The sequence below is a fragment of the Callorhinchus milii genome, unplaced genomic scaffold, assembly GCF_018977255.1.
Source record: "Callorhinchus milii isolate IMCB2004 unplaced genomic scaffold, IMCB_Cmil_1.0 Scaffold6, whole genome shotgun sequence".
NCBI lineage: Eukaryota > Metazoa > Chordata > Chondrichthyes > Chimaeriformes > Callorhinchidae > Callorhinchus > Callorhinchus milii.
In genome coordinates, this window is record NW_024704747.1 from 9,984,389 (window position 1) to 10,008,717 (window position 24,329).

The 24,329-nt window shown below is 39.6% G+C and overlaps 1 protein-coding gene across 2 annotated transcripts in view; it reads right to left on the reverse strand.

The window, feature by feature from the left end:
• The window catches only part of ccdc93 (coiled-coil domain containing 93), a 29,024-nt gene extending 5,002 nt beyond the window's left edge, over positions 1–24,022 (reverse strand). The window contains exons 1-20 of one of the 2 annotated variants that reach the window (XM_007896174.2): positions 23,923–24,022; positions 20,128–20,241; positions 18,454–18,548; positions 17,552–17,663; positions 16,703–16,801; positions 16,369–16,425; positions 15,816–15,916; positions 14,862–14,879; positions 13,630–13,663; positions 12,561–12,638; positions 10,598–10,648; positions 10,014–10,100; positions 7,576–7,692; positions 7,095–7,157; positions 6,016–6,089; positions 5,298–5,379; positions 4,038–4,112; positions 3,498–3,569; positions 2,791–2,899; positions 1,100–1,182 (exon numbers count right to left, since the gene is read on the reverse strand). In XM_007896174.2, the coding sequence (XP_007894365.1) occupies positions 1,100–1,182; positions 2,791–2,899; positions 3,498–3,569; positions 4,038–4,112; positions 5,298–5,379; positions 6,016–6,089; positions 7,095–7,157; positions 7,576–7,692; positions 10,014–10,100; positions 10,598–10,648; positions 12,561–12,638; positions 13,630–13,663; positions 14,862–14,879; positions 15,816–15,916; positions 16,369–16,425; positions 16,703–16,801; positions 17,552–17,663; positions 18,454–18,548; positions 20,128–20,241; positions 23,923–24,006 (1,605 nt within the window). In that variant the 5' untranslated portion in view covers positions 24,007–24,022. The remainder of the gene's footprint in view (positions 1–1,099; positions 1,183–2,790; positions 2,900–3,497; positions 3,570–4,037; positions 4,113–5,297; positions 5,380–6,015; positions 6,090–7,094; positions 7,158–7,575; positions 7,693–10,013; positions 10,101–10,597; positions 10,649–12,560; positions 12,639–13,629; positions 13,664–14,861; positions 14,880–15,815; positions 15,917–16,368; positions 16,426–16,702; positions 16,802–17,551; positions 17,664–18,453; positions 18,549–20,127; positions 20,242–23,922) is intronic. The other variant, XM_007896175.2, reaches the window with a different exon arrangement.
• Between the last annotated feature and the right edge of the window lie 307 nt (positions 24,023–24,329).

A 24,329-nucleotide genomic window follows, 5' to 3' on the forward strand; every position in this document is an offset into this window, starting at 1 on the left:
ACATGTTGGGTGGGAAATACTCAAGAAGCCTGAAATCCTACCTAGTCTTATCATACAAAAGCACTCGAATAAAGATTTATGATTGCGCAAAATTCTTCAGTCAACGTAGAAGCTGGTTCCTCACAACTGTTACATTTTCAACAAGACCGAGGCTCTGCTGATTGGCTCCTGTCAACGCATGCTCACCTCAGGCACTGACAGCATCACCATCCATGGTTGCACAATCCACCTTGCTAAGCCAGTCTGGAACTTTGGGATCTTGTTTGACCTTCAACTATCCTTTCTACTCCATGACCCGCTCTGCCTCCGCAATATCGCCCAGTCTCACACCGCAGGCTGTCGAAACCCTCATACATGCCTTCATTACATAAAGGCTCGATTATGCAAACTCACTGCTTGTCGGCCTCCCCAACTCCTCCCTCCACAGGCTGCAGATCATCCAGAACTCTGCAGCCCGTGTCCCCTCCCGCACTAGGCTCCGAGACCTTATCACCCCCATCCTCGCCCAACTCCATTGGCTTCCCATCACACAAAGGATACAGTTCAAGATCCTGGTCTTCACCTTCAAAGCCCTCCACGGTCTTGCTCCCCCCTACCTCTCTGACCTCCTAAGCCCCTGCCATCCTGTTCGCTCCCCCCGCTCGGTGGGCTCCGGTCTGCTTCACGTCCCCCGCCTTGCTTGTCCCACTATCGGCGGGTGGGCCTTCCGCCACTCTGCATCCACCCTCTGGAACTCCATCCTGCAGTCCCTCCATCTCGCTCCCTCCCTTGAGGAGGGAAGACCCTCCTCTTCGACCGTGCTTTCGATCTCCCTGCTTCCCTGCGTGCCCTCCCCACTCCCCCACCCTGACCCTCAGCTCGGGTCCGTAACTCTGTCTGTCTAGCGCCTTGGGACGTCCTCCCGACATGAAAGGCGCTATACAAATGTCATTTTGTTGTTTTCTCATTCTGCCCTCTAGTGTTAGGAGCCTGTTACGTCAGCCGTCCAAACAGTCCACTTCCCAAACCAATAAAATAATCTGATTTCAACTAAGGTGAGAAAACAAACAGAAGCCTTATTGAAATTTAAAAAAAATTAACCTTATTTTGATAAACTCACCTCCTTTTCCAAGTACACCTTTTTGTCATCCAGTGTGTTATAAAGGGTGAAGAACTGTTTTGTCTCTTTATGTGTTGCTGCAACTGCAATAGAACATATCAACATTTCTTCACTTTCACAGAAATTTTTCAGATATTTAAAAATTAAACACTGAACATTTTGGATGTGAAAATTACAGAGACCATTCAGGATTATCCAACACAGAATAGATCCTGATCTAATTATTTTCTTGCTTTTGTAACAAAAACAGTGGAATAATAGTATTAATATTACATTATTAGTTATTATTTTTTTCTTTTATTGGGGTAAAGTGACTTAATTTTAGATGCAGAGATATTGAAACCAGATAAACTTAGAATACTCTGAATCAGATTAACAACACTTGTCACAACAAATGAGATGAGTTTAGACGTGGCATTTGGGCTAGAAAAAGCATTTCCTAATTAGAGGAAGCTGATTCTGATCTGGCATTAGTCATGATATAAATATTCTCCACAACTGCATGTTGCAGGAGAATTGACAACAGTTGATAAAATAACTGCATTGAAAATGCTCCCAATATAGGACAATTACTAGTGTTACAACATGAGTAGACCACATGTAGCATATTAACTTACTGTTGGCATAGTCCAACTCAAATGCCAGTAATTTGTAAAGGTACAAATCCCTGCCAACATTGTATTGCTTCTTGTCAATTGGCTGTTTACTAGTACCACTGTTAAAGATATGAATGACTACAATCATTGTGATCAAATTTAACAAAAACATACACAAGAAGAAAATGAATAGAGTGGAAAAATAGGACAGATCATCGGCAAATTCAAAAAAATTTTTTACAGTAAAATCAACGCATTAATTGAATTTTCTTTGAGCGAGCATGAAATTCCAGGCCTACATCCAAGTTTTTGGTTCAAAGATGAGATAAAATAACATCTGTTGTAATAGTTCTGAAAGTGTATGTAAAATACATCAGAAGTGAACTTTATAAGGCTCCCATGAAACTGTTCAGAAGGAATGTAGTGCCAAACTCCAAAAGATCATGCACATCAAAGCTATATTTAACTCTGCATGGATGCAACAGAGTCCAGATAACCTTTGAAGTCAGGAGTTTCTCATCGTCAAATGTTGGAAATGGGGTTGGGAGAAATATTTTCAGTTATTTCCAACAGGGAGGAGAGAAGTCATCACAATCTGGACTCGACATGCTCACACTGCCATTCTCACACTGAAACTCAATAACTGTACATGTCTGCATTTGATAATTCACTGTCAACATTCATCTTGTTATGGCTCAAAAGAGTGAGGGGAAAGAAGAGGAAAAAAGAGAGGTGATCAGTTCTAAATTTTGCATTGACATACAGATCAAGCTGCAGATGATTGCTGGGATGAGATCATTAATCCAAACAAAGTTACTCAACCAGATTATGTCCAGCCTCAACAAAATTGGATTTTCAGTGACATATTATAAAAAGGGCTGTTTTTCAAGTTTACTCCCCCCCCTCCCCAATTTGACAGTTAATCATAGTTTATTTTACTCCCTCTCTCCAATTTTAGCAACTTTGATTCCAAAAATAGTCTTGTGTTTGGTAAGAGCGGCAGAAGTGTCACTTCCTCATGTTACACGTGTGCTTTACACAGTTAATACTGCACCCCCAATGAAGCACCTTGTATCAGGGTCTTACTGTACATACCCTGACTGTAGAGCTCAACAAATCGTCTCTGATATTGGGTTAGTTCAACCCTACTTGGTACTTCATCAATTTTTCGCTGCAAAATAGCAATTTCTCTATTCCGTCGAGCCTATAAGCATAACCATACTGTCAAAAAGATACAATCGGAACATCTAGCATAAGACAGATTCAGCACCCAAATAAGTAAATTCAAAACTGTAACTAAGTCTGCTAATGAACAATATTAAATTATGGAAATGTAGTTTGAATAGAAAAATATAGAAAATAAAATTCAAAAGCAATGCACCACATCTTTAGATTCTGTATCCATCACTCAAAGCTACTTTCCAGAGTTGGATCACACTTCAAATCATTAGATTTATTGGCATGAAATCAGTCAACTAAACACTTTTACTAATTTGTTATTAAAGATTAGGGAAAGACTGGGTTATCGTAATAAGTCAAACCACGTGAAAAAAAACTTTTTTTCAATCCTAAAGATATTCTGATTTGATCAATCATCAGCTCCACAAAAAAATTCAAAAATGTACATCCTGAAGAAAGTCATGTGTGAGATACTGCTATATATTAAATAAACAAATACTGAATTTTCTAGCTCATGTGCTTAGATGAAAATCTTCTAATCCATCTGCTACACAGCATGGCTTTTATGCAATATGGAATTAATTATGATTATAAATTAGGACAAAAATATATTCTAATCTTACCAATAGTAGTCGTATCTTCTGAAGTTTTTCTTGATCTCCTTTATACTGTTGCTCTATTAATTCCTTGTGTTCCTAGTTCAAATTAAGTTTTTTTTAAGAATGAATTAATAGATTATGTTAACAATATTTTTTCAATAAATTCTCACACAGCATCCTTCAAGGTACCCGAATGCATGCACAGTAATGTGGAAGTGCCAACCGAAGATCACACCTAATTATATCGTTGTTTGGGATTTTATGGTCCATAGCTATTGTGTTATAAATGGGGACACACTGTAAAGGGATGCTAAACTTAAAAGATTACTAGGTTTTCCTTGTGTAATAAACTATAGTAACAAATGTGTTGCGATTAAAGGGAGCACAGCCACAAACATCCCATGGCAACTTCCCACCTCTATCACAGTGTCTAGAACACTAAGTGGAAATCAAGAACTTTCTCACAGGGAGATAAAAAAAATTGGGGACATCATTAGAAGGTCATACTCAAGACAGATTATTAAAATCAATGACGTTAGCTACTTTTGAGATTAACATACTGACCTTTTCGGCACTTTCGTCATTTCCGGTTTCAGCCTTAAGGCTTTCAATTTGTTGTTGCAATCGAGCCATTTCCTCCTACAAACAAAAATCAAGATCAAAATCAAATGAGGAAACTTTTTGTTCATTTTCGATTAATAGACATTGAACTATTATTTAAAGCTTTTTAAACACTGGCCTGGCTCAACTGTAATAAGAAAATATAACGGCCTCTGCTTGTTAACTTATACTGAGTCCTCCTACCTCTGCTTGAGAAATATCGAACAGAGCAGCAAGTGTAACATTGCAAGAATAGGATTACGCCATATTAGTTGCCAAACTTGTTTTACCATCTTATTAGATCATGCCAACTCTTTATAATTTTGAATCAAATTGCCCCTCTCTTTCTCCATAACTTCATTGCATTATAGAGCACCTGTCATGTCGGGAGGACGTGCCAAGGCGCTGGACAGTCAAGGGTTTGTATGCAAGCTGGGGGTTGGATTCAAAAGGATGACCGAAGGCACGGTCAAAGAGGTAATTCCTTTTATGGGCCTTGAAGGACGCAATGGAGGGGCGAGGTGAAGAAACTCTGGGATGGAGTTCCAGGGGTGGGGCAGAATGGTTGAAGGCCTGACCACCAAAGATCAACCAGCGTCTGCTGAGCAGAGGGAGCAGGGAGGTTGGTAATATTTTAATAGGTCACAGAGGTAGTAAGGAGCAAGACCGTAGAGGGCAATGTTGCAGAGATGGGGGAAGGCAGAGCGGGTCATGGCATGGATGTGGGGTTTAAAATGCAGTTGAGGGTCAAACAAGACCCCAAGCTTCCGTACTGGCTGGGGGAGGTGGAGAGTGCATCCATGAATAGTGATGCTGTCAGCGTCTGAGGTGAGGAGGAGTTGATGGGAGCTGAGCAGGACAGTGTTGTTGACATTCAACTGGAGAAAGTTGGCTCTCATCCAGGTCTTGATGACTGACGGACAATCTGTCAGGACAACAGTGGCTCTGGAGTCAAGGGTGAAGATAGAGATAGAGTTGGGTGTCATCCGCATACATGTGGAAGTTAACCCCTTATCTGCAGACGATATCACTAAGGCAGGAGCATGTAAATATTAAAAGAAAGAACCAAAGACAGAGCCCTGAAGAACGCCACACATGACGGTGCAAAGGTTGGAAGAGAAGCAGTTGGTGGATACAAAATGGAGAGTTAAAATTAAATTATAGACACAAATTGACTAATTGAAGCCATGTACATTCATACATAAACGCAAAAATCAATCTTACCCTGCAATGAGTTCTGAACTCTTGTTCTTGACTCTTTAGATCTTCATTCATTGTGACCAGCGCTCTCAGTTTCTCTAGAAGACTGATTGAGAACAGGGTATTAAGATTACACATCATAACAGTTGCATTTGATACAGTGCCTATAATACTGAAATGGCGTGAAGTCCTCCAGCATTGCATGTGAGTGTCAAAGCCGTGAGGTGTAAGCAGCTTCAGGAGAGGAGGGGGCTAACTTCAGCGAGAACATTTTTAATGAGGGCATGCATCATTAAACTCAGCACTACATAAAATGCATGAAGAAAAGTTTTCAGTGGCTGATTTTTGAGATTCACAAAATTTTATCACAAAATTACAGAACATGGTAAAACTACATCTACTGATCAGGACATCTAACAAGATGGGGTAAACTAAGACGGATCAAAAGGAAAAAAAAGTTTTAGTGGAAAAATGTTATAAATGACTGTACAACAAAAGTATTTTCAAAGGAAATTTAACAGAAATGTCTGTTTCAACATTTTAGCACAGTCACTAGCAGGGACTTCTTTCCACAGAAGGTAATCAAAAGTTGTAATGGATCACCAGGAAGGGTGGTCGAGGCTAAGAAACTGGACTTGAAATGGAAAGATAATAGAAATGTTGTAGTTATTTAACAAACTTTACTGATAATCTACATTCCAAATTCTACAAGCGCAGATTAGATATTTTATAACTCCCATACCCTGAATCAGCTTGGGATTCCGCAACTTCAAGAGCAGACAACTCCTTATCCAACTTTTCTCCATGCCTCACAATCTGAAACAAACCACTGGAAGTAAGTAATATATAACAATGGCACTATCAGAATAAAGATTTTTAATTGAGTTTTAATGAGTCAAAAGGACTCAAAAAACTTCACAAATAATTACTATCAAGTAGTGTGTGCTTTTGGAGACAAATTTGATGGCCATTTGAGTCCTGCATTCAACAACCACTATAACCACATATTAACAATTGAATCTTCTGGTTTGATATTTTAACTTTGTACAAGTCAAAGGTATGCCATGAAATTTGTATAAATGTTCTAAACAAATTAGTTTGAAAATAAAGATTGCAACATAACATAACATGTAGGAGCAGGAGGAGGCCATTTGGCCCTTCGAGTCTGCCCCGCCATTCAATCATGGCTGATCTTCTAATCTAACTCCAGCTAATAACCTAACCCTGCCTTATCCCCATATCCCTTAATACTTTTTGCAATAAGAAATCTATCTATCTCAGTCTTGAATATGTTCAAGGATGTCCAGCTGTGCAAGTATCTATGGTGCACAGTTCTGAACATAACTATTAAAGAATGATGACAATATCAGATGGATAGCTCAGTTTTGGGCATCTTAAAATGACATTTCTCACCTCTATTAAGAACTGAATAGGTCTGCAGGATAAAGCATACCAAAATAAACCTGCAGTTCTGGACACTAGCAAATGCATCCAGTTTATACATGCATCTGTACAAATTCACATTTTAATAGCGCTGTCAAATACTGAAAATACTGCTCATTTTCCTCATAATTCTATAAACCTAAAACACCTAATTTTTTTTGCGATTGTAAGAACATGCTGAACAATTTAATACAAACTTAATTTCTCCAAGAAGTGTGAACTTTTAATAACTGATAAAGTGATGAATTTACAGCTTATTAGTAAAATATAGCCCCTTCTCCCCAACCCAGGAAAAAAAATCAATTTGATGAGAGTAATTTAGCCAATTTCTGGAGGGCAGTTTTACTTTCCTTTCCATGTAAATTTCATTGGTCCCACCTCCAGAAGCTTCTTCTTTGCCTCTCCATATCGAGTTTGAATCTCATCGCGTCTTACTTGAAGCTATTGAAAAATGAAAAATCAGAAAATATCTACTCGATTGTGAATTTTTATCATTTATATGGCAGTACATTTGATTTCACCTTAACAGAATACCAACCCATTAAAGTATCAGTTTCCTAAATGAGTCCATTGTCCTGGCCTCTATAATCCTTCCTGATAACCAGTTCCTACATGTATCATTATTAGAATCCAGTGTGTATTATTAGTGATAACTACTCAAATATATGCATTTTCTTTTTGAAACAGTTTAAAAAAAAGTCCAGGGAGAGTGAGCATTCCATTCCAGACACAAGGACACAGCCCCCTGTTGATGCAATACATGTGTGGAACATCCGATCTGGTTTGGGTACTCTTAAGCTTGATGATGGATTTCTGCATGCATCATAGATTTCATTCTTTAAAGTGCTCAAAATCCTACCTCTTCCAACTGTTTTGATTTTTGTAAGATCTGTTTGCTGAGAGATGCCACTTGTCTTCGATGCTGTTGAGCTACCCCAAACCGTTCAGGATGATCCTCAGTTGACAGCTCATTTTGCTGCAATATTAAGAATCATCACTTTAAATTAAGAGACAAGTTATTCTGTGTAATCCTTATTACAACTGATTATGTGTAATGCTGTAACAACTGCTCTCTAACAACAATAATAATTTAGAAATGCAAGCCTATTGCCAGAAAAGTGAAGTAATGACAATGGATAGCCAACTATAATCTACATTAAATTTATTTCAGTAACATTTAATATAACCTGGTAGTTCATCATTTTCTTTTTAATTCTAATAATTTAATACTATAATTATTCACAAGATTAGAGTGGTAAGATCAAATACTTCAAACGGGTATGAGAATTCCTGCATTACAGAAGAAAAACAATGCAGAGTGATTGAATAGTATAAATGTAGAGATCTAGATATTCTGGAGCATTGCAGAATTATTTTTTGGAATCCTGGAGAATTTATGCTGAACTTTTGCTTAGGACGCTTATGGTCTGTGGGAGGAATAGATTAATAGGAAAATGGTATTTGAATATTCCATAATGCAGGTTCTTATCACATCAGATTGATTCTCTTCAAGAAGGGTTTCCAGCATAATTTGTAGAAGAAATTTTTTTTTTGATGCAGTTGGGTGGCAAGCAAACATTAATCTACATTAAAGTCACATACTCCTAAATTAAAACCGCTGCACTCCTGAAACACATTAAAACCATTCACTATGTGGATTCGAACAATTAAGGCCTAATGAATGATCCTGCACACTGCAATAAAGGCTCAAGTTAATTAAAGCATTCAGCTGTTGCCTTGTGCTTTAATTAGCTCAAGCTCCCCTCAGTTGTCAGAACCAGGTTTTAATCAGCTCTCTGTCCCCGAGTCCAGCATAAAACCGGATGGCTCATTTATTAGCGTTTTAATAGATCATGCAATTCTGCCCCAGAATACAAAAAGCTAGAATGGGACAATGGTTTTTATATCTGACTGTTCATTGGCATTAATCAGAGCTGATTAGGAAGCAACAAAACCCAAGTTGGGCAAGAACTCATGTGCGATCAAAGGGAGGAATAACTAAAATACCATTTGGGGGAAAATGCCTTTAAACTAGCTGCAGAGATAGACATTATCTGAAATGTTCGCCGTGACATCATGTCATAGAAAGATTACATTTCTATGTGCCCAATTTGAAAATTGGTTTTATTCTTGCAGCATATGAAGAATGATAATTGAAGAAAATACTGGATGAAGTAGTTGATAACATTTTGGATTTAGCATACGAGACTAAGATGAATGAAAGTGATAATATACACCAGTGTCATTTTAACACCGCAGTTTCAAGTATGAAATTCTCCAATATAAATGGGCCAGAAGATGTTCTAGAGTTGACCTTACGCAATAGATCAAGCCATGTCTAGCAAGAAATTTGCTGAAGATTAATATGCAGACAAAATCAGTTATTTCAAACTAATTTCACAAAACCAGCAAAGCAGTCCCAATAGGATAACAAAATAAATCATATAAAAAAATTACCAAAGTAGGTAGGCCCACTGTGGTGAGTTCCAACATTCTACTAAAACTTCAGAGACGATCATTTCAGTGACAGCTCAATTTATGGAGGGAACTGATTAGCATTTAAAGATAAATAGAAAATTAGGATGACTCTCATCAAGGATCACGATTTGAAAGCATTGTTTAGTCTTTTATGAAATTTGGATAAAATACATTGCCTGAGGCTGCAACTTAGCACCTGCAATTTATTAAACAGTTAAGAGACATTTGTAATAAATTATTTTGCTTCTCCTATGCCAGTGGCATAGGAGAATTAATTACCCGAAGGACTTTTTTTAAAAAAGTGTTTTTAATTCCATCATGATCAGTGTATTGAGGGGAACATTAAACAGGATATTAAGCGATTAATCTTATTGCGATCTCAAATTCATGAGTCAGGAGCCTTCTATCATGATATCTAAAGATAAGAATTACATAAGTGGCCAATACAGGGCAGCACCTTTAGAACACACCTCATTTGAACAGTGTTTCCACTTTAGGAAGAAAGAGGTATTAGCAGCAAATTGTCATAACAAAAACTATTGATTGCTCCCAGAAATATTGTTTCCTTTATAAAATCATACAAATTTAGTTAAGAAATCATAAAGACAGTTGTAACACTCACTTGGTATTTAAAAACCCCAAATTATTGCACCTACTGTAAGAAAAAGGACGGTTGTATTCCAATGAATAAATGTGCATCTGACAGATTTAATTACTAAAATTCGAAACACTATTCACATAATAATGTTAACAAAACTAAAATTAGGATTTGTTAAAATGTAATTGAAACACTATGCTAAAACTGTACTTTACTCATACCTTTCCAGCATATTCTGATGCAATCTGTTTAATTTCTTCAGACTGGAGACCTACTATTTGACCCACTGTACTCGCAGTCAATCTGCCCTAAAAGTCAGAACATGGAAAAAAATGAAGTGAAGTCATGGATGGACAATGTTTGAGATTTAAAATGAAATCAATAATTTACAATGAAATCTAGTGTTTTACGGTAGAACAATCTGATGTTTCACATAGAAAAGTAACCTGAAAACAACAATGTCAAATAACATTACTGGGATAATGATATTAAAATACTGTATTTTGTGTCATTCAATATTAAAGCTTTTTATGACAAATACAAAGTACAACATTGATTTGAAGTAGAAGTCAGATTAAGAAGCAAATAGAAATATGACTCACTTTTCTCATAAAATTTGGATACTTTAGTCAAAACAAAGTCAGAAGTCCTTTCCTCATCAAACCTAATGTTGAAACGATCATATACAAAAATGTTTAAACTCAGAATTGCTTTTCTAAATAAAACGTTGCCTTGCTTCACATCCATTGTGAACAAACACAATTTAAATAGCCAAGTAAGTCCTCCTTTATTTCAGATCGCTTACCTCTTCAGTTGCCATGGCAGCCATTCCAGTCATTAGCGTTTTAATGCGAAGCTATGAGTAAATAAACAAATGAATTCGTGATGGATGGTTGCAAATTTTAAGCATTTCATTTTGCCAATAAAAGCAAAAATGTAATAAAATGTTGAAAATTCACACAATATATAGGACCATACATATATGGAATCAATGTATTGACTTGAATATTAACTTCCATTTTAATAGGAATAATCAACCACAGTTAAAGTTTGTGTTTAACAGCTATAATAAATAATTATCTGTACATTTGATATGGTGCGTTTTTTAGTCGAGAGAATGTCTCAAAACATTTCACTGGATATACTGCCCTTTATAATTCACTGGTACGACCGCACTTGGAATAATATGCAGTTCTGGTCATCGCAATATAAAAAGGATATCGCAGTGATTGAGGACACAGAGGAGGGCAACCAAAATGATAAGAGGGGATGGAGGAACTGGACAGTGAGCAGCGATTAGGTTATCTTGGCGTGTTCACATTGGAGAAGAGAAGGTTGAGGGGCGATATGATTACGGTCTTCAAGATTCTCAAGGGACTAGATTATGTATTCCATGATAAGTTTTATCTTATACTGAACAGTAGAATCAGAGGACAGGCCTGCGATTAAAAAGGGGTAAATTCAAAACAAATCTGCGGAAACACTACTTCAGTGAGCAAGTAGTAAATGTATGGAACAGGGTACCCAGGGAGATTGTGGAAGCAGAAAGTGTTGTTTCAAGAACAAATTAGATACATTTCTGTTAGAAAATAATATCTTGGGATACAATATATAGATTGGGACACAGCATGTCAAGCGACTGCCAGGATGATGGAAAGCGAACTGGATGGACCTCGATCTTCTTTCGCCTAGCAAATTCTTATGTTCTTCTTACTGTAATGTGGTATGACTGTATATTGTGGGCAAACACAGCAGTCAATTTGTGCACTACAATATCCCACAAACAGCCGTAAACAACAACAAAATTACGTTTATACAGCATCTTTCACATCAGAAGGACGTCCCAAGGAGTTGAATGACCAATTTAATTTGGGGATTGGTGGCAAGTTCATCACAATGTATTTCTACTAAATGTAAACAAATATACATAACTCACAGGAAATAGGAAAATAAAAGTAATTCACAATGATGCCCCAACTATATATACCTGCACCAGCATTAGGACTGTAATATTACTGGATTCCTGTAGGTTGTGCTATTGCCAAAGACCTGAGGGCTTACCATCGGGAAGCAGCTGGTCAATTTATAAAGCTCCAATTACATTTCAATAAATTAGAAAGAATGTACAAGTTTTTATATTTTATGCTACAATTTAGTTAACTTGTAAACAGTAATGTAAACAAAATAGTACACAAATTACAAAGGAACTTTAACTAAGCTGGACATATAGTGCCTTTCATGTCAGGAAGACGTCTTCTAAGTAACTACTGTTAAGTGTAGTGACAGTGTATTTGTACACAAACGTGACACACTGCTCAAGGAAAAGTCCCACTAACATCCAGGAGATGAATGACCAATTTAACTGGTGGATTTGTTGGCCAGGAGAAATTCCCTTTTCTTTCAAATATGGATATAGGTTACTTAACATTCACCAGAACAGGTAGTTGAGACCTCAGATTAACGTCTGATTTGCAGGAAGCCACCTCTGACAATGCAGTGCTCCCCAACAGACTGCACAATGAGCTCAAAGGTTTCTGAATGGGAGACTTTAACTCACAACCTCTGAACCAGAGGTCAGATTGTTACTGACCGAGCCAGGCCGACACCTAAGAAATGCAAATGTTGCACTGATGCACAAGCTATCCTTTTCTGAAAAAAATGTGGAGTAGCTCATCTGTAAACTTCTCGTCTACGTGCAGGAAACTAGAGGAAATCACAAAGAATAAGTCAATTTCTGCCAACCCTACTTATTTACAGCATAAACGTACCTCTTCAGCAGCTTGCAGATCTTCTTCCTCAGATACTTCAGTCATTCCAGCTGCTAAGGTCACTTTTTTGTCTTCAGCCTACAACACCAACAAAATTACATTTGCATAGCACCTTTCATGTAGTGAGGACATCCCAAGGTGCTAGACAATCAGTGGCCAATAGAGCAATATTAAAAATAAATACAAGCAACCATTTTGGAGAGCATTAATTTCCAGACAATCAGTTTTTCCAAAGTAGCAATGGACATAGAATGAATATCAGATAGTGTTAATTGCTCATTTTCAGCACCACTTTCACCAGTTTCATACATCTAAAAGGAAAAAAAAACAACTTATTTTCTTATGGTCTGGCACACATTGCCTGAAATATTACCTTTCAAAAGGGAATTAGATAGGTACTTAAAAAAGAAGAGTTTGCAGGGCTATGAGGTAAGAGCGGGGTAGTGATACAAGTTGGTAGTTTTTTCAAGGAGCTGACACAGGCACGACGGGCCGAATTGCCGCCTTCTGTGCTGTAATATTCTAAGATTCTATAAGTTGTTTACATGCATAATCGAATTATGATGAATAAGACCTGCTCTATTAAGTAATAATAACAATAATCCTTGCATTTGATATAGCGCTTTTTACGTCTTCTAGACGCCTCAAAGCACTTCACAGAATATGCTGTAAATTGATTTGACTGTATGTTTGTGGGCGAAACGCGGCAGCCAATTGCGCACAGCAGTGTCCCACAAACAGTTGTGGATTGAAAATGATCAATTTATTATTGTTTTATTTTTTGGAGGGATTATTATTTAGGTGTGTCGAGTAAGGAAATTTGCCCAAGATTTCGCCCTGCCTGGAATTGAACCCAGGTGTCTTGCATGCAAGGCGAGTGCTCTAACCACTGAGCTTCAAGACTCCACGTAGCTCTTTTCAGTAAATCCAAGCCAACCAAACAGTTTTTTTTAAAAAAAAACTGAACCCCATATAATCCAGTATTAAAAATAATTAAGCAAAGTACATAAAGTCTTTTAAAACCATTGATACTTACTCAAAAATATAGTTCCTCAAGTTGAATTCTTACCTTTTCAGTTTTAGGTCTGCTAAATCCATACCTCCTATGAAGAGAGGAAGAAAAGTTCTCTAAATAGGGTGTCATGGGTTTTCCCCCTCACTTCAAACACTAATCATTAGCAGCTCTATTACTTTCACCAGAGTGATACTGGGATTGAAAGGGTTAGATCGTGAGCATAGGTTACATAAACTTGGTTTGTATTTCCTGGGGTTCAGAAAGTGATCTAATTGAGGTGTTTAAAATTATAAAAGGATTCGACAGGGTAGTTACAGAGATACTATTCCCTCTGGTGGGAATAGTATCTATTCGGCTCGACTCTCTACCCCCTCCTCGCTCCCTTCCTTCCCTCCCCTCACCCTGACCATTTCCCCCCTCCTCGCTCCCTCCCTTCCCTCCCCTCACCCTGACCATTTCCCCCCTGTTCGGGTCCTGACCCAACTGTACAGCGTCTTGGGACGTCCTCCTGACGTGAAAGGTGCTCTATAAATGAAATCTTGTTGTTGTTGTTGTTGGTGAGGGTTATCCAGAACGATAGGTATAGTCTTAAAATTAGAGCTAAACCAGTTAGGAGTGAAATCAGGAAGCGTTTTTTTCCCCCATAAAAGGGTTCTGGAAATCTGGAATTCTTTCCTCCCAAGAGGCCGTGGATGCTCGGTCAATTGTAATTTAAGACTGAGATCGATAAATATTTATTAGGTAAGGGTATAAACGGATATGGAGAAAAATGGAACTGAAAACTTCAGAGTACACAAGTTCTTTACCCTAGAATTATAAGATGTATATTTACTGATTTCTCGTTCTTCCCAACACATCTGATTAAATTACTGTTTTGTATGGTACTAAACCACAACAGTGGGATAAAGGAAGGATTCCTCTCAACTCCAACAAAAAAATGCACATTTGGAAATACAATGTTTTCACATGAAATTACTCAAAAAGGATTTTAAAAAAACCTTCACTATTCAAATTCTCAAATTTCAAAACAATAAGCAGTTATTTTTCCAATAAACATTAATTAATATATCAAAAAAGTCAGTACCATTAAAAATGTTTTTACAATTACATAAATGTACTCATTTTATAACTAAAATATCAATGATACAAAATAATATTTCATAAAATATACATCGCTGCAACAATAATATTGAGCCAATGGTTTCAATCATAAAGATTAGAAAGTGAAAAAAAGGGAAGAGATAACTTGCAGTATTGAAATGAAAGTTCAAAGACTGAATACTCACATGAGGGAATCAGGAAGGCTAATGGAAATGGCAGAAGTAAAGAAAGCAACAAAGAAGTGGAAAAAGGACAAAGAAGTTTAACAAAAGAGGAAGAATTAATTGTAAGCAATTAACAGATCTGAGTCATTAAATTCAGTAGCACTGAAATACAAAGAAAAGTGAAAATGGTAAGAAAAAAAAGTTGAAAAAAATATCTGAGAAATGTATTTACGTCAAATTACCGTATATAGAAAATATATTATTGACAACAAATTAGTTGAAAAGTTTATGTGGAGATGAGTGAGTCTCTTTTGGTCTATTTGATCTCATTCTTCCAGAATGACCCTCCCGTCATTAATTACAGTATTAAGTTATTTCTCTTACCCTTCCTGGTAATCTATTCAAGCAGTTATTACTGTGCGTAAATAATACTTCTGATGTCTGTCCTAAAATTACTCTTCACATTCCGAAACCTACATTATTTCGAACTTTAGTTTACTGACCAATATGGTAGTTTGGAATGACTGAGCTTAATCTGACTGAGTTTAACCTGCATTTTACTGGTAAATACTAGTTTATTGTAGAGGAGGTTAAAAAAAACATACACCAAGAAAACCCTTAGCTCAACTGATGGAATGAGGCTTTCATCTTGATTGACCCTACTGCAGTGGAAAGTGTTTTGCAATGTTATATGATGCTTTTTAGGTGTGATATGAGATCAGCTCGAGATAGAATTGCTAAACATTTAGCATGTAAGTAACATGTTTGATCACCTGGAAAGAGCAAGAGACTACCATTAATACAATCCGCATAATTACAATCACACTCCAAAAAAGCAGAAATGGCTCAAAACACATTTTCTTTAAACTGGAGTGGAAGCATCAAGTAGATTAAAAATATAAAGCTATCATACACAATTAAAGAACTATTGTTTTATACCGATAATGTAGAACTGATCACTCTCTTAAACCTTACCGGCCAAATTCTAGAAGAGTAGAATGGACCCTCGATTCTTCATCTATCAACGTTTGTGCTCCACTTAACCGCTTGTACTTGCGTTGTGGTTTATAAACGTCCTTTGAAAGTAAAGAAATTCAACTGGTTTACTAAACACAATACAAGTGATACTAAACGGAAGCATGGAATAATGTTGCCTATCTCTAGACAAATCAGCATCTCTGCCCCCACCCTCTGGAACTCCATCCCACAGTCCCTCTGCTTCGCAATACAAATGCAATTTCTTGTTGAAGTTATTTAGGATAAAATTTCTGAATTACCTCTATACCTGAGTTTCTATTCAACTGCATTCATTCATTCAAGCGCAAGAACCTAAAGCAAATGATGAGACACCCGCAGTTTTACAAAACCTATTTTGTTCACATACTGCGTGCACCATAGCAAATAGCCCGATTTTAGAAGATGGGGCAGAGTTAATGAAGAAAACGTGCAACAATTTCGTTAAAGCAATGAAAAGTAATGAAATTATAACTGTGCAAATGATTACATTATTTTAGAAATCTCTACGTACAGAAACATCCACGACCGCTTTCATGGCCTTGCTTTTTCTCTGCTTGAAATCATTGTCCTATTACAGATAACAATAAAATACACTTTAATTTACTGAATACGATTAGGTTGTCTCAAAATTTACAAAAGTTCACAAGCATATTTAAAAACAGGAGGAGGAAAATATACCTTAATTATATGATGAATTATTACCTGCCCCCAACACACACTTTTTTGTGACTTAAAAACAAAGCCGCCTCAAATCAGGTCAAGAACCACTTGCCCTTCCTATAGCTCACATCCTTCCTCAAAGCATAAAGCTACTGCATATACATTATTTTACATTTAACACTCACCTCAAGCAGACTATGATTTTTCTGAAATTGTGATACAGAAAAAGACCGGATATAGTCTCCCATCTCTTCTCTCGTCTCAATTGCACGTTTTACCAACCACTTAAAATAAGAGAGCATAGTCAACATTAAGCTGTCAAAATCCATCATCTGTATTGCACATATCAAAAGAGAGCTTTGCTGAAACACAAAAGTCAATTTACAACAACTTCTAACAGGTGTTAGAAAAATGCATCTAAAACAGTTCAAAACAGAAAAGCAGACGGTTTATAGTGCATATAAAAAATGATAAGTTCTTAGGGTGAAAATATTGTCTCTCTTCTGCAAAATGTTTCCCGGAGACACTAAACTTAAAAATCTCTACACAGTAGAAAAAAAGCACGTAATGGTTTGAATCTAACTCCTAAAGATCCTAAAGATACTCTTGTATTAAAAGCTATTTCACCATCAGCTTCAGGCATGCTGGTATTGAAAATCTAGTTAAAAACTGTATACAAATATACAGAAATCATATTCTCAGATCTATCCAATAAAACAAAGCCAATAGGAATATGTTTTTTGATTTATTACCTATCAAAATTAAGCATGAATTTCAAAAGTAAAACAATGCTTATTGCAAAGATGGCTTCAAAATAAAATCCCTTAAATAATGCTTTTAATAAAACATCCAATAGAAGACTGAAGAAATTATACGTTTAAAAATATTGCATGAATTTTAGTGCAAGATTGTTTAGTCAGAATGTGAAATGTAAAACTTATATTCTGGTGATAACTAGGAATATCGACTGAATTGAAGATACTTTATTTAACATTCATGGACTCTTGAAAGAGTTAAAAAAAAATAAGTCTTACCTGCACGACAGGAAATATGTGAATGAAATCCAGACCCTGGATCTGGTGTGGCTCTAACCGGTGAGGGCACTTCATATTTGGCAAAACAGATACAATTTTCTCTGTCAGTGCTCTATAACACAAAATGTTAAATTTCAACAAATGTATGCAATTCTTACCATGTTTTAAATGCCTCACAAATGGAAATAACATGTTCATTTTAAACTATCCAGAGACATTTCATGTACTTTTCCCACAAGTGACATCATTAAGTGTAACAAACAAGAACATTGTGGCTTCACAAGTGTATATTTACACAGTATTCTTTCAAAAAAAGACCCAAAGAGGGAAAGATTTTCTTTTAGGATTATTAGCCCGCGAGCATTCAACTTGTTCTTCAAAAACTCACAAAAGGTGGACCCTGCATTTCCTTCTTGTGTCTGTCTGCCCTTACACCTATAGGATCATGGTGGGACACTGTATGTGGGGAAGGGTGGGGAGAAACAGCAAGTTCCTGTCTAAGTCTTAGGAAAGGGGTTCAGATTATTTCTCCAGTTTTAAAATGAAGCTCACTTCAACTATCCCATACATGCAGTACCACCATGTTTGGGAAAGTAGGACTACAGCAAAAGCACTGCATTGTTCTTCATTTGAGGAAGGATGCATATTGAGCAGAAATGTGCAGGCACATGTAAGGACAAATCCTCTCTACTAATTAAAAGTTTGCAAATTGCATATAGTATCACAATGAATCTGTTAATTCCAATAGGCTAAGTGATGCAATCTGTCCACGTTGACCAACACTAGGCATGCACCCCTCCTTTTTGATACGCAGGAAGCTAAGCCATCATGGAGAATTATTGCATGTGTTAAAGACTATTGACATTTCTTACAAGCAGCAAAACCATTCTCGAATAACTTACATTTTCTGACCAATTGTTGAATTTTCTTGAAAAAGTAAATCAACGTCAATATCAAAGCTGCAGGTTGTAATGCACCATGTCATGCCACCCACCACCTGGGAACAGAATGACCGGGAGGGAAAGAAGAGTTTTAAGCCAATTTAAAAAATCATTTGGAAAGAACTATTCATGATACCGAGGGATAAGTACTTGATGGATCTGTTTCAGGTCTCTCTGATATGATTGTGGCGCTTCTGTTTCCAGATGATATTGTGTTGCTGGCAGACTCACCTGGGGACCTTCTATACTGCACGCGCCATCTTGAACATTGGGCTAACCAGTGGTACATGGTGGTAGGTGCCCCCAAGTGCAGAATCATGGTTCTGCAGGGCCCAAGGGAAGTCATCACGGGAATTGATTGGAAGATACAGGGGGCATCAGTCCCAATTGTTTGACTCTTATCGGTACCTTGGGATCATAGGGGACACAAAAGTCAGCCTGGATCCTGTCCTGAAGGACCGCACTGAGAAGGGGCGAAGGGCACTGTGATCATGCTCATTCCACTTCAAGGACAGTAAGGTTCCACTGCAGTGCAAGCTTGTGACGTACAAGACCTGCGTGTAAACAATCCTCCTTTATCGATCTGAGCTCCTGGGCATGCAGGGAGAGGCTTCCTCCAACCCATCTGCAAAGTCCAGGATCAAGCAGTGAGGTAGATTCCTGGCAAACACGGAAAGCGGCTGCAGTGAGGGATGGCTCCGGCCTACATTGACGTGTCGCTAAGCACTCTGGAGCCGGAGTCAGCTTCATAGTGGGCATGAATATTCACCAAGGCCCCTCACACGAGGACCTGGATTAGGCAGCTGGTGCTGAGTAAGCCTGGTATATGGCATTAGACCTCAAGAACATCAAGGTGGCTGACACATCACAAGCTGTCCTGTAAAGGTCCTCCCACCACACTGAAGGCAGATGCCCGCCAGATGCTGATAAGGAAACTCTGAGGCTTGGGGCGACAGCTGCTGGAAAGGGTTAGCTGGAGTCCGAGTTTGTGAACACACGTTCGTACATCCAGCGTCATCCAGGTGACATGCCTGATAATGGAACATCAGAAACTCAGTCTCGGTAGCCCAGTCCAGTTGTGGCGGTCTCAGACCAGTTCCTGAGCCAGGCGGGTCCGCAGTATTCCAGAGCACTGCTGATGACAGCAACTTTTTGGGGGAGAGAGTTCCAGATTTCCACTACCTTTTGGGTGAAAACCTGCCTCCTAATTTCACTCCTATATTCTTTCAGTTTATGTTCCTTCAATCATTCATTTTCGGAGATTCCCCTCCATACTTAAAGTTCCACAAAAATAGCTGGATCAGTCATAACTAAGATTTTAAATCAACTCTAAAGTTGGACTGCAATTTTATCTTCTAATACCTGATTACCTGATGCAATATTACCAAGATTGCTATTATGGTTGTGCAACCCCCTCCTCGCTCCCTCCCTTCCCTCCCCTCACCCTGACCATTTCCCCCCTGCTCGGGTCCTGACCCAACTGTCCAGGGCCTTGGGATGTCCTCCCGACATGAAAGGCGCTCTATAAATGGAATCTTGTCGTTGTTGTTGTTGTACTACTTTTCAATGGTAGCTACTGGTATAAAGACTTTTATATTAAAGAACTGTAGCTTGTAGTTGTGCCTGATTGCTCACCTTGTCAAATGGTGACAGTCCCTTAATTCTTGCTCTGAAATATCCAGCAGCAACCAGCAGTTCCAAGATTTCTGCCAGTTTAACATTCTGTTCCTCATCTTCACGAGTTTCTACCTTTAAAGCATTTAAACAATAGTGTTACTTTCTACTGGGATTGTAGTAAGTCTCAACAAAGTGCAAAGCATTTTTATAGCGAGACTAGGAAAGTTGAACGGTCTACTACAACAACAAGATTACATTTGTATAGCGCCTTTCATGTCGGGAGGACATCCCAAGGCGCTGGACAGATTACAGCATTTCAGACCCGGGCTGTGGTCAGGGGAGGAGAAGGGGGGGGAGGAGGGGAAGGGGGGTGGCCGATGGCATGGTCGAAGAGGAGGGTCTTGAAGCGGGACTCAAAGGAGGCTAAGGAGGGGGCGAGGCGGAGTGACTGGGGGATGGAATTCCAGAGGTTGGGTGCAGAGTGGCTGAAGGCTCTCCCACCAATGGGGTGGCAGGTGGGTCGGGGGACGTGGAGCAGGCCAGAGCCGGCTGATCGGAGGGAACGGGCAGGTTGGTAGGTGGTTAGGGGGTCGCAGAGGTAGGGTGGGGCGATGCCATGGAGAGCTTTGTATGTGAGGACCAGGATCTTGAACTGGATCCTCTGAAGGATAGGGAGCCAATGGAGTTGGGCGAGAGTGGGGGAAATGGGGTCACGGAGTTTGGCGCGGGAGAGGACACGGGCTGCAGAGTTCTGGATTATTTGCAGCCTGTGGAGGGAGGTGTTGGGAAGACCGACAAGCATAGTCGAGCCTGGAGGTAATGAAGGGGTAACATTGCAGGTTATAGCTGGTCCTGAGGAATTTTAGACAGCCCTAGTGCACAGTATTAACTTTCCTATAGAACCTATAATTATAATAATACTTGCATTTGATATAGCTTCTTATCACATCGTTGAGATGGATCGAAGCACTTCAAAGAACATACTGTAAAATTAATTGAAAACATTTTTTGGGAAGGGATTATTATTCCCCCGGAGAGCGATCTGCCAATCTAACAAGTGGGTTCCTGCTTATTGCTAAGTAAACAGAGACGTAAAGGATCTTGCCTAAGGTTTCGCCCTGCCCAGGGATTGAAACCGGATCCTTTTGCTTGCGAGGTAAGTGCTGTAACCACTATGCTACAGGACTCTATACCTATTTGTCTTTCCACTTTATATGTCAGGCTGGTACATTTTTAAGTCGTAATTTATATCCCTGCAGTCAAAAGGTTGTGGATTCAAGTTCCACATCAGCCCTTGAAACTCATAATATTGAGGCTGACATTCCAATGAAGTGCTGTGGGTGAACTTCATTGTGTGGTAGTACCGATGTTAAATTTCCCATGGCACTATTCGAAAAGAGAAGTTTCTCCCAGCGTCCTGCCTACAATCCTTCAATAAAATTGGTCACTCACTCAATGGTTGTTTGTGGGACATTGCTGTGTCCAACTTGGCTGTCGCATTGTCTCACAAAATACTCCACTTTACAATGTATCCTGTGAAGTGCTTTGGGACGTCCTCTAGACAAGAAAAGCAGTATATTAAATGCAAGGATTATAATTACTATGCTTCAGGGTACCAAACCAGACTACGTTCCACATATGTATACCACCTACACATGGAGATTTCCGTGTTTGGAATGGAATGGACACTGTCTCTTGGTACAAATACATCAATGTGGAGTCTGATAGTTTAGTGATTAGAGCAATTGAGAGGACCTGGGTTCGATTCCTGGCAGGGCGAAACGTTGGCCAAGTTTCCTTACGCCACACGCCTATTTACCTAGTAGTAAGTAGGAACCTGGATGTTAGTCGATTGGCGGATCGCTTTTGTGGGGTTAATAAATTCCTTCAAAGTAAGTAATAATATGGTCACTCAATCCACAACTATTTGTGGGACACTGCTGTGTGCAATTGGCTGCCGCATTTAGCCACAAAAATACGCTCAATTTATTTTACAGTATATTCTGTGAACTTCTTTCAGATGTCTTGAAGATGTGATAAGGTGCTATACCAAATTCAAGTATTATTATCACGCTTACCTAATTCTGGAGTTTTAGGCTCAGGTTCGCAGGAATCAAGATTTGGGGTCCCAGAGTATGCATTGGAGTCACATTAACAAATCATACCCTATTGGGGGGGTTTGCAACAACATTTCACACTTGCTTTCAATTTTTAAATACTACTCGTTGCACATGGGCTTAAAATTATAATTTTGTAAAAAAAACAATCCTTGCATTTGATATAGCACTTTTTCATGTCTTCGAGTGTCTCAAAGCGCTTCACAGAATATACTGTAACGTGAATTGACTGTATATTTGTGGGCAAAACGCAGCAGCCAATTGCACACAGCAGTGTCTCACAAACATTCGTGGATTGAAGTGATCAATTTTTTTTGAAGGATTATTATCTATCAGGCGTATGGAGTAAAGAAACTTGCCCTGCCAGGAATCGAACCCAGGTCTCTCGCTTGTGAGGCGAATGCTCTAACCACTGAGCTACAGGACTCCTAGGATGGAATAGGACTCCTAGGTTGAAATAGGATGGAAGACTTTAATTGGACCTGAGCAAGGGACCGATGAGTGATGGTGGAATAAAGCATGTTGTCTCCAACAGGATGGGTAACTTCCAGCTTCTTGCCCCACCCCTCCCTCCAATCAAACACCATGCGTCAAACACCTCTAACACAAGTTTGAGCATCAAACCCAAGGGTGAAATGGAAACTGTGGGCAAATTGTTTGTGACTAAGAAAACATCTGGGTAATGTCTCTACTTCCATTCACCTGTGAGGGAACCTCTTAGGTACAACAGTGTGTGAGCTGTTATTAATAATAATAATCCTTGCATTTGATATAGCGCTTTTCACATCGGGAGGATGTCCCAAAGCGCTTCACAGAACACACTGTAAAGTGAATTGACTGTATATTTGTGGGCGAACGCGGCAGCCAATTGCGCACAGCAATGTCCCACAAACGGTCATATGGATTGAAAATGACCAATTTATTATTGTTTTGGTTTTTTGGAGGGGTTATTATTGGGCTCTGTGTGGAGTAAGGAAACTTGCCCAAGGTTTCGCCCTCTGCCTGGAATTGAACTCAGGTCTCTCACTTGCAAAGCGAGTGCTCTAATACCAATGCCACAGTTTTGTGCAGGAATAAACTGCCTACAATCTCAGGCGCAGGTCTACCATATCGACCACCACCAGGGTTGCCAGAAATTAAAATAAGTTTATAGCCCAAAGTCAACCAAATACTAGCCCAAAAATAGCCCAATAGTATGCGCTGCCTCCTGTGTGTAGTAGTGGCCAATTTGGGTTAGAGCTTTTCAAGTAAGTAAAGGTCTTCAAAGGGAAAAGAATGTCTTGTGGGTTTAAATCAATTCTCTTAAATTAGGCACCCACCCGAAGCCGATTTTTCAGGCACATTTAGGCAACAAAACCAACCCCAATTGGGCGTGAACCCGCCCAATCCGGTAACATTGGTCACCTCACCGCCCAGCGCTCGGGCTGGAGGCGGTGAGAGTTTCATTTGAGGCTCTCGCTGCGAAACCAGGACAGTCAGGAGACCCGCGGAGCGCTCGGAGAAGGGGAGAGAGAGAGAGAGAGTGCGGGGGAGGTAGTGAGCGGCCCTCCCTCTACTCCGCTGACCGCCTGCAGGCGACACCCAGCGGCCTCCGGGGACCTGTCAGAGCCGCTGTGTAGCGGTGGTGCCGCAGTCGGGATGTGTCTCGTGCACACGGCGGGACAGACCCTCGTCAGCGCCGCGGCCGCCCACCCACCTCGATCACGTTGCCCTCCTGGTCGTACTGCGGCCCGAGCCTGGAGCCCGACCGCAGCCGCTGGAACACTGAGGCAGCCGCCATTTCCAGTCACGTGACGTGCCAGGCAGCGCCGGGTCACGTGAGCTTTCAAACCGTGTCAGGCGGGAAAACCACACGTGGTGTGAGCTGACGGGTCAGCGAGAGCCCCACACACAGGGCAGCACATCAGCTTCACACCAGATACTGACCAGAGCCGAAGGCAGGTCTGACAGGGGAGGGTCTGGGGGTGATGCCCCCCACCGCCAGGGCCCCCCACCGCCAGGGCCCCCCGCGCCCCCCACCGCCAGGGCCCCCCGCGCCCCCCACCGCCAGGGCCCCCGCGCCCCCCACCGCCAGGGCCCCCCACCGCCAGAGTGATCACTCAA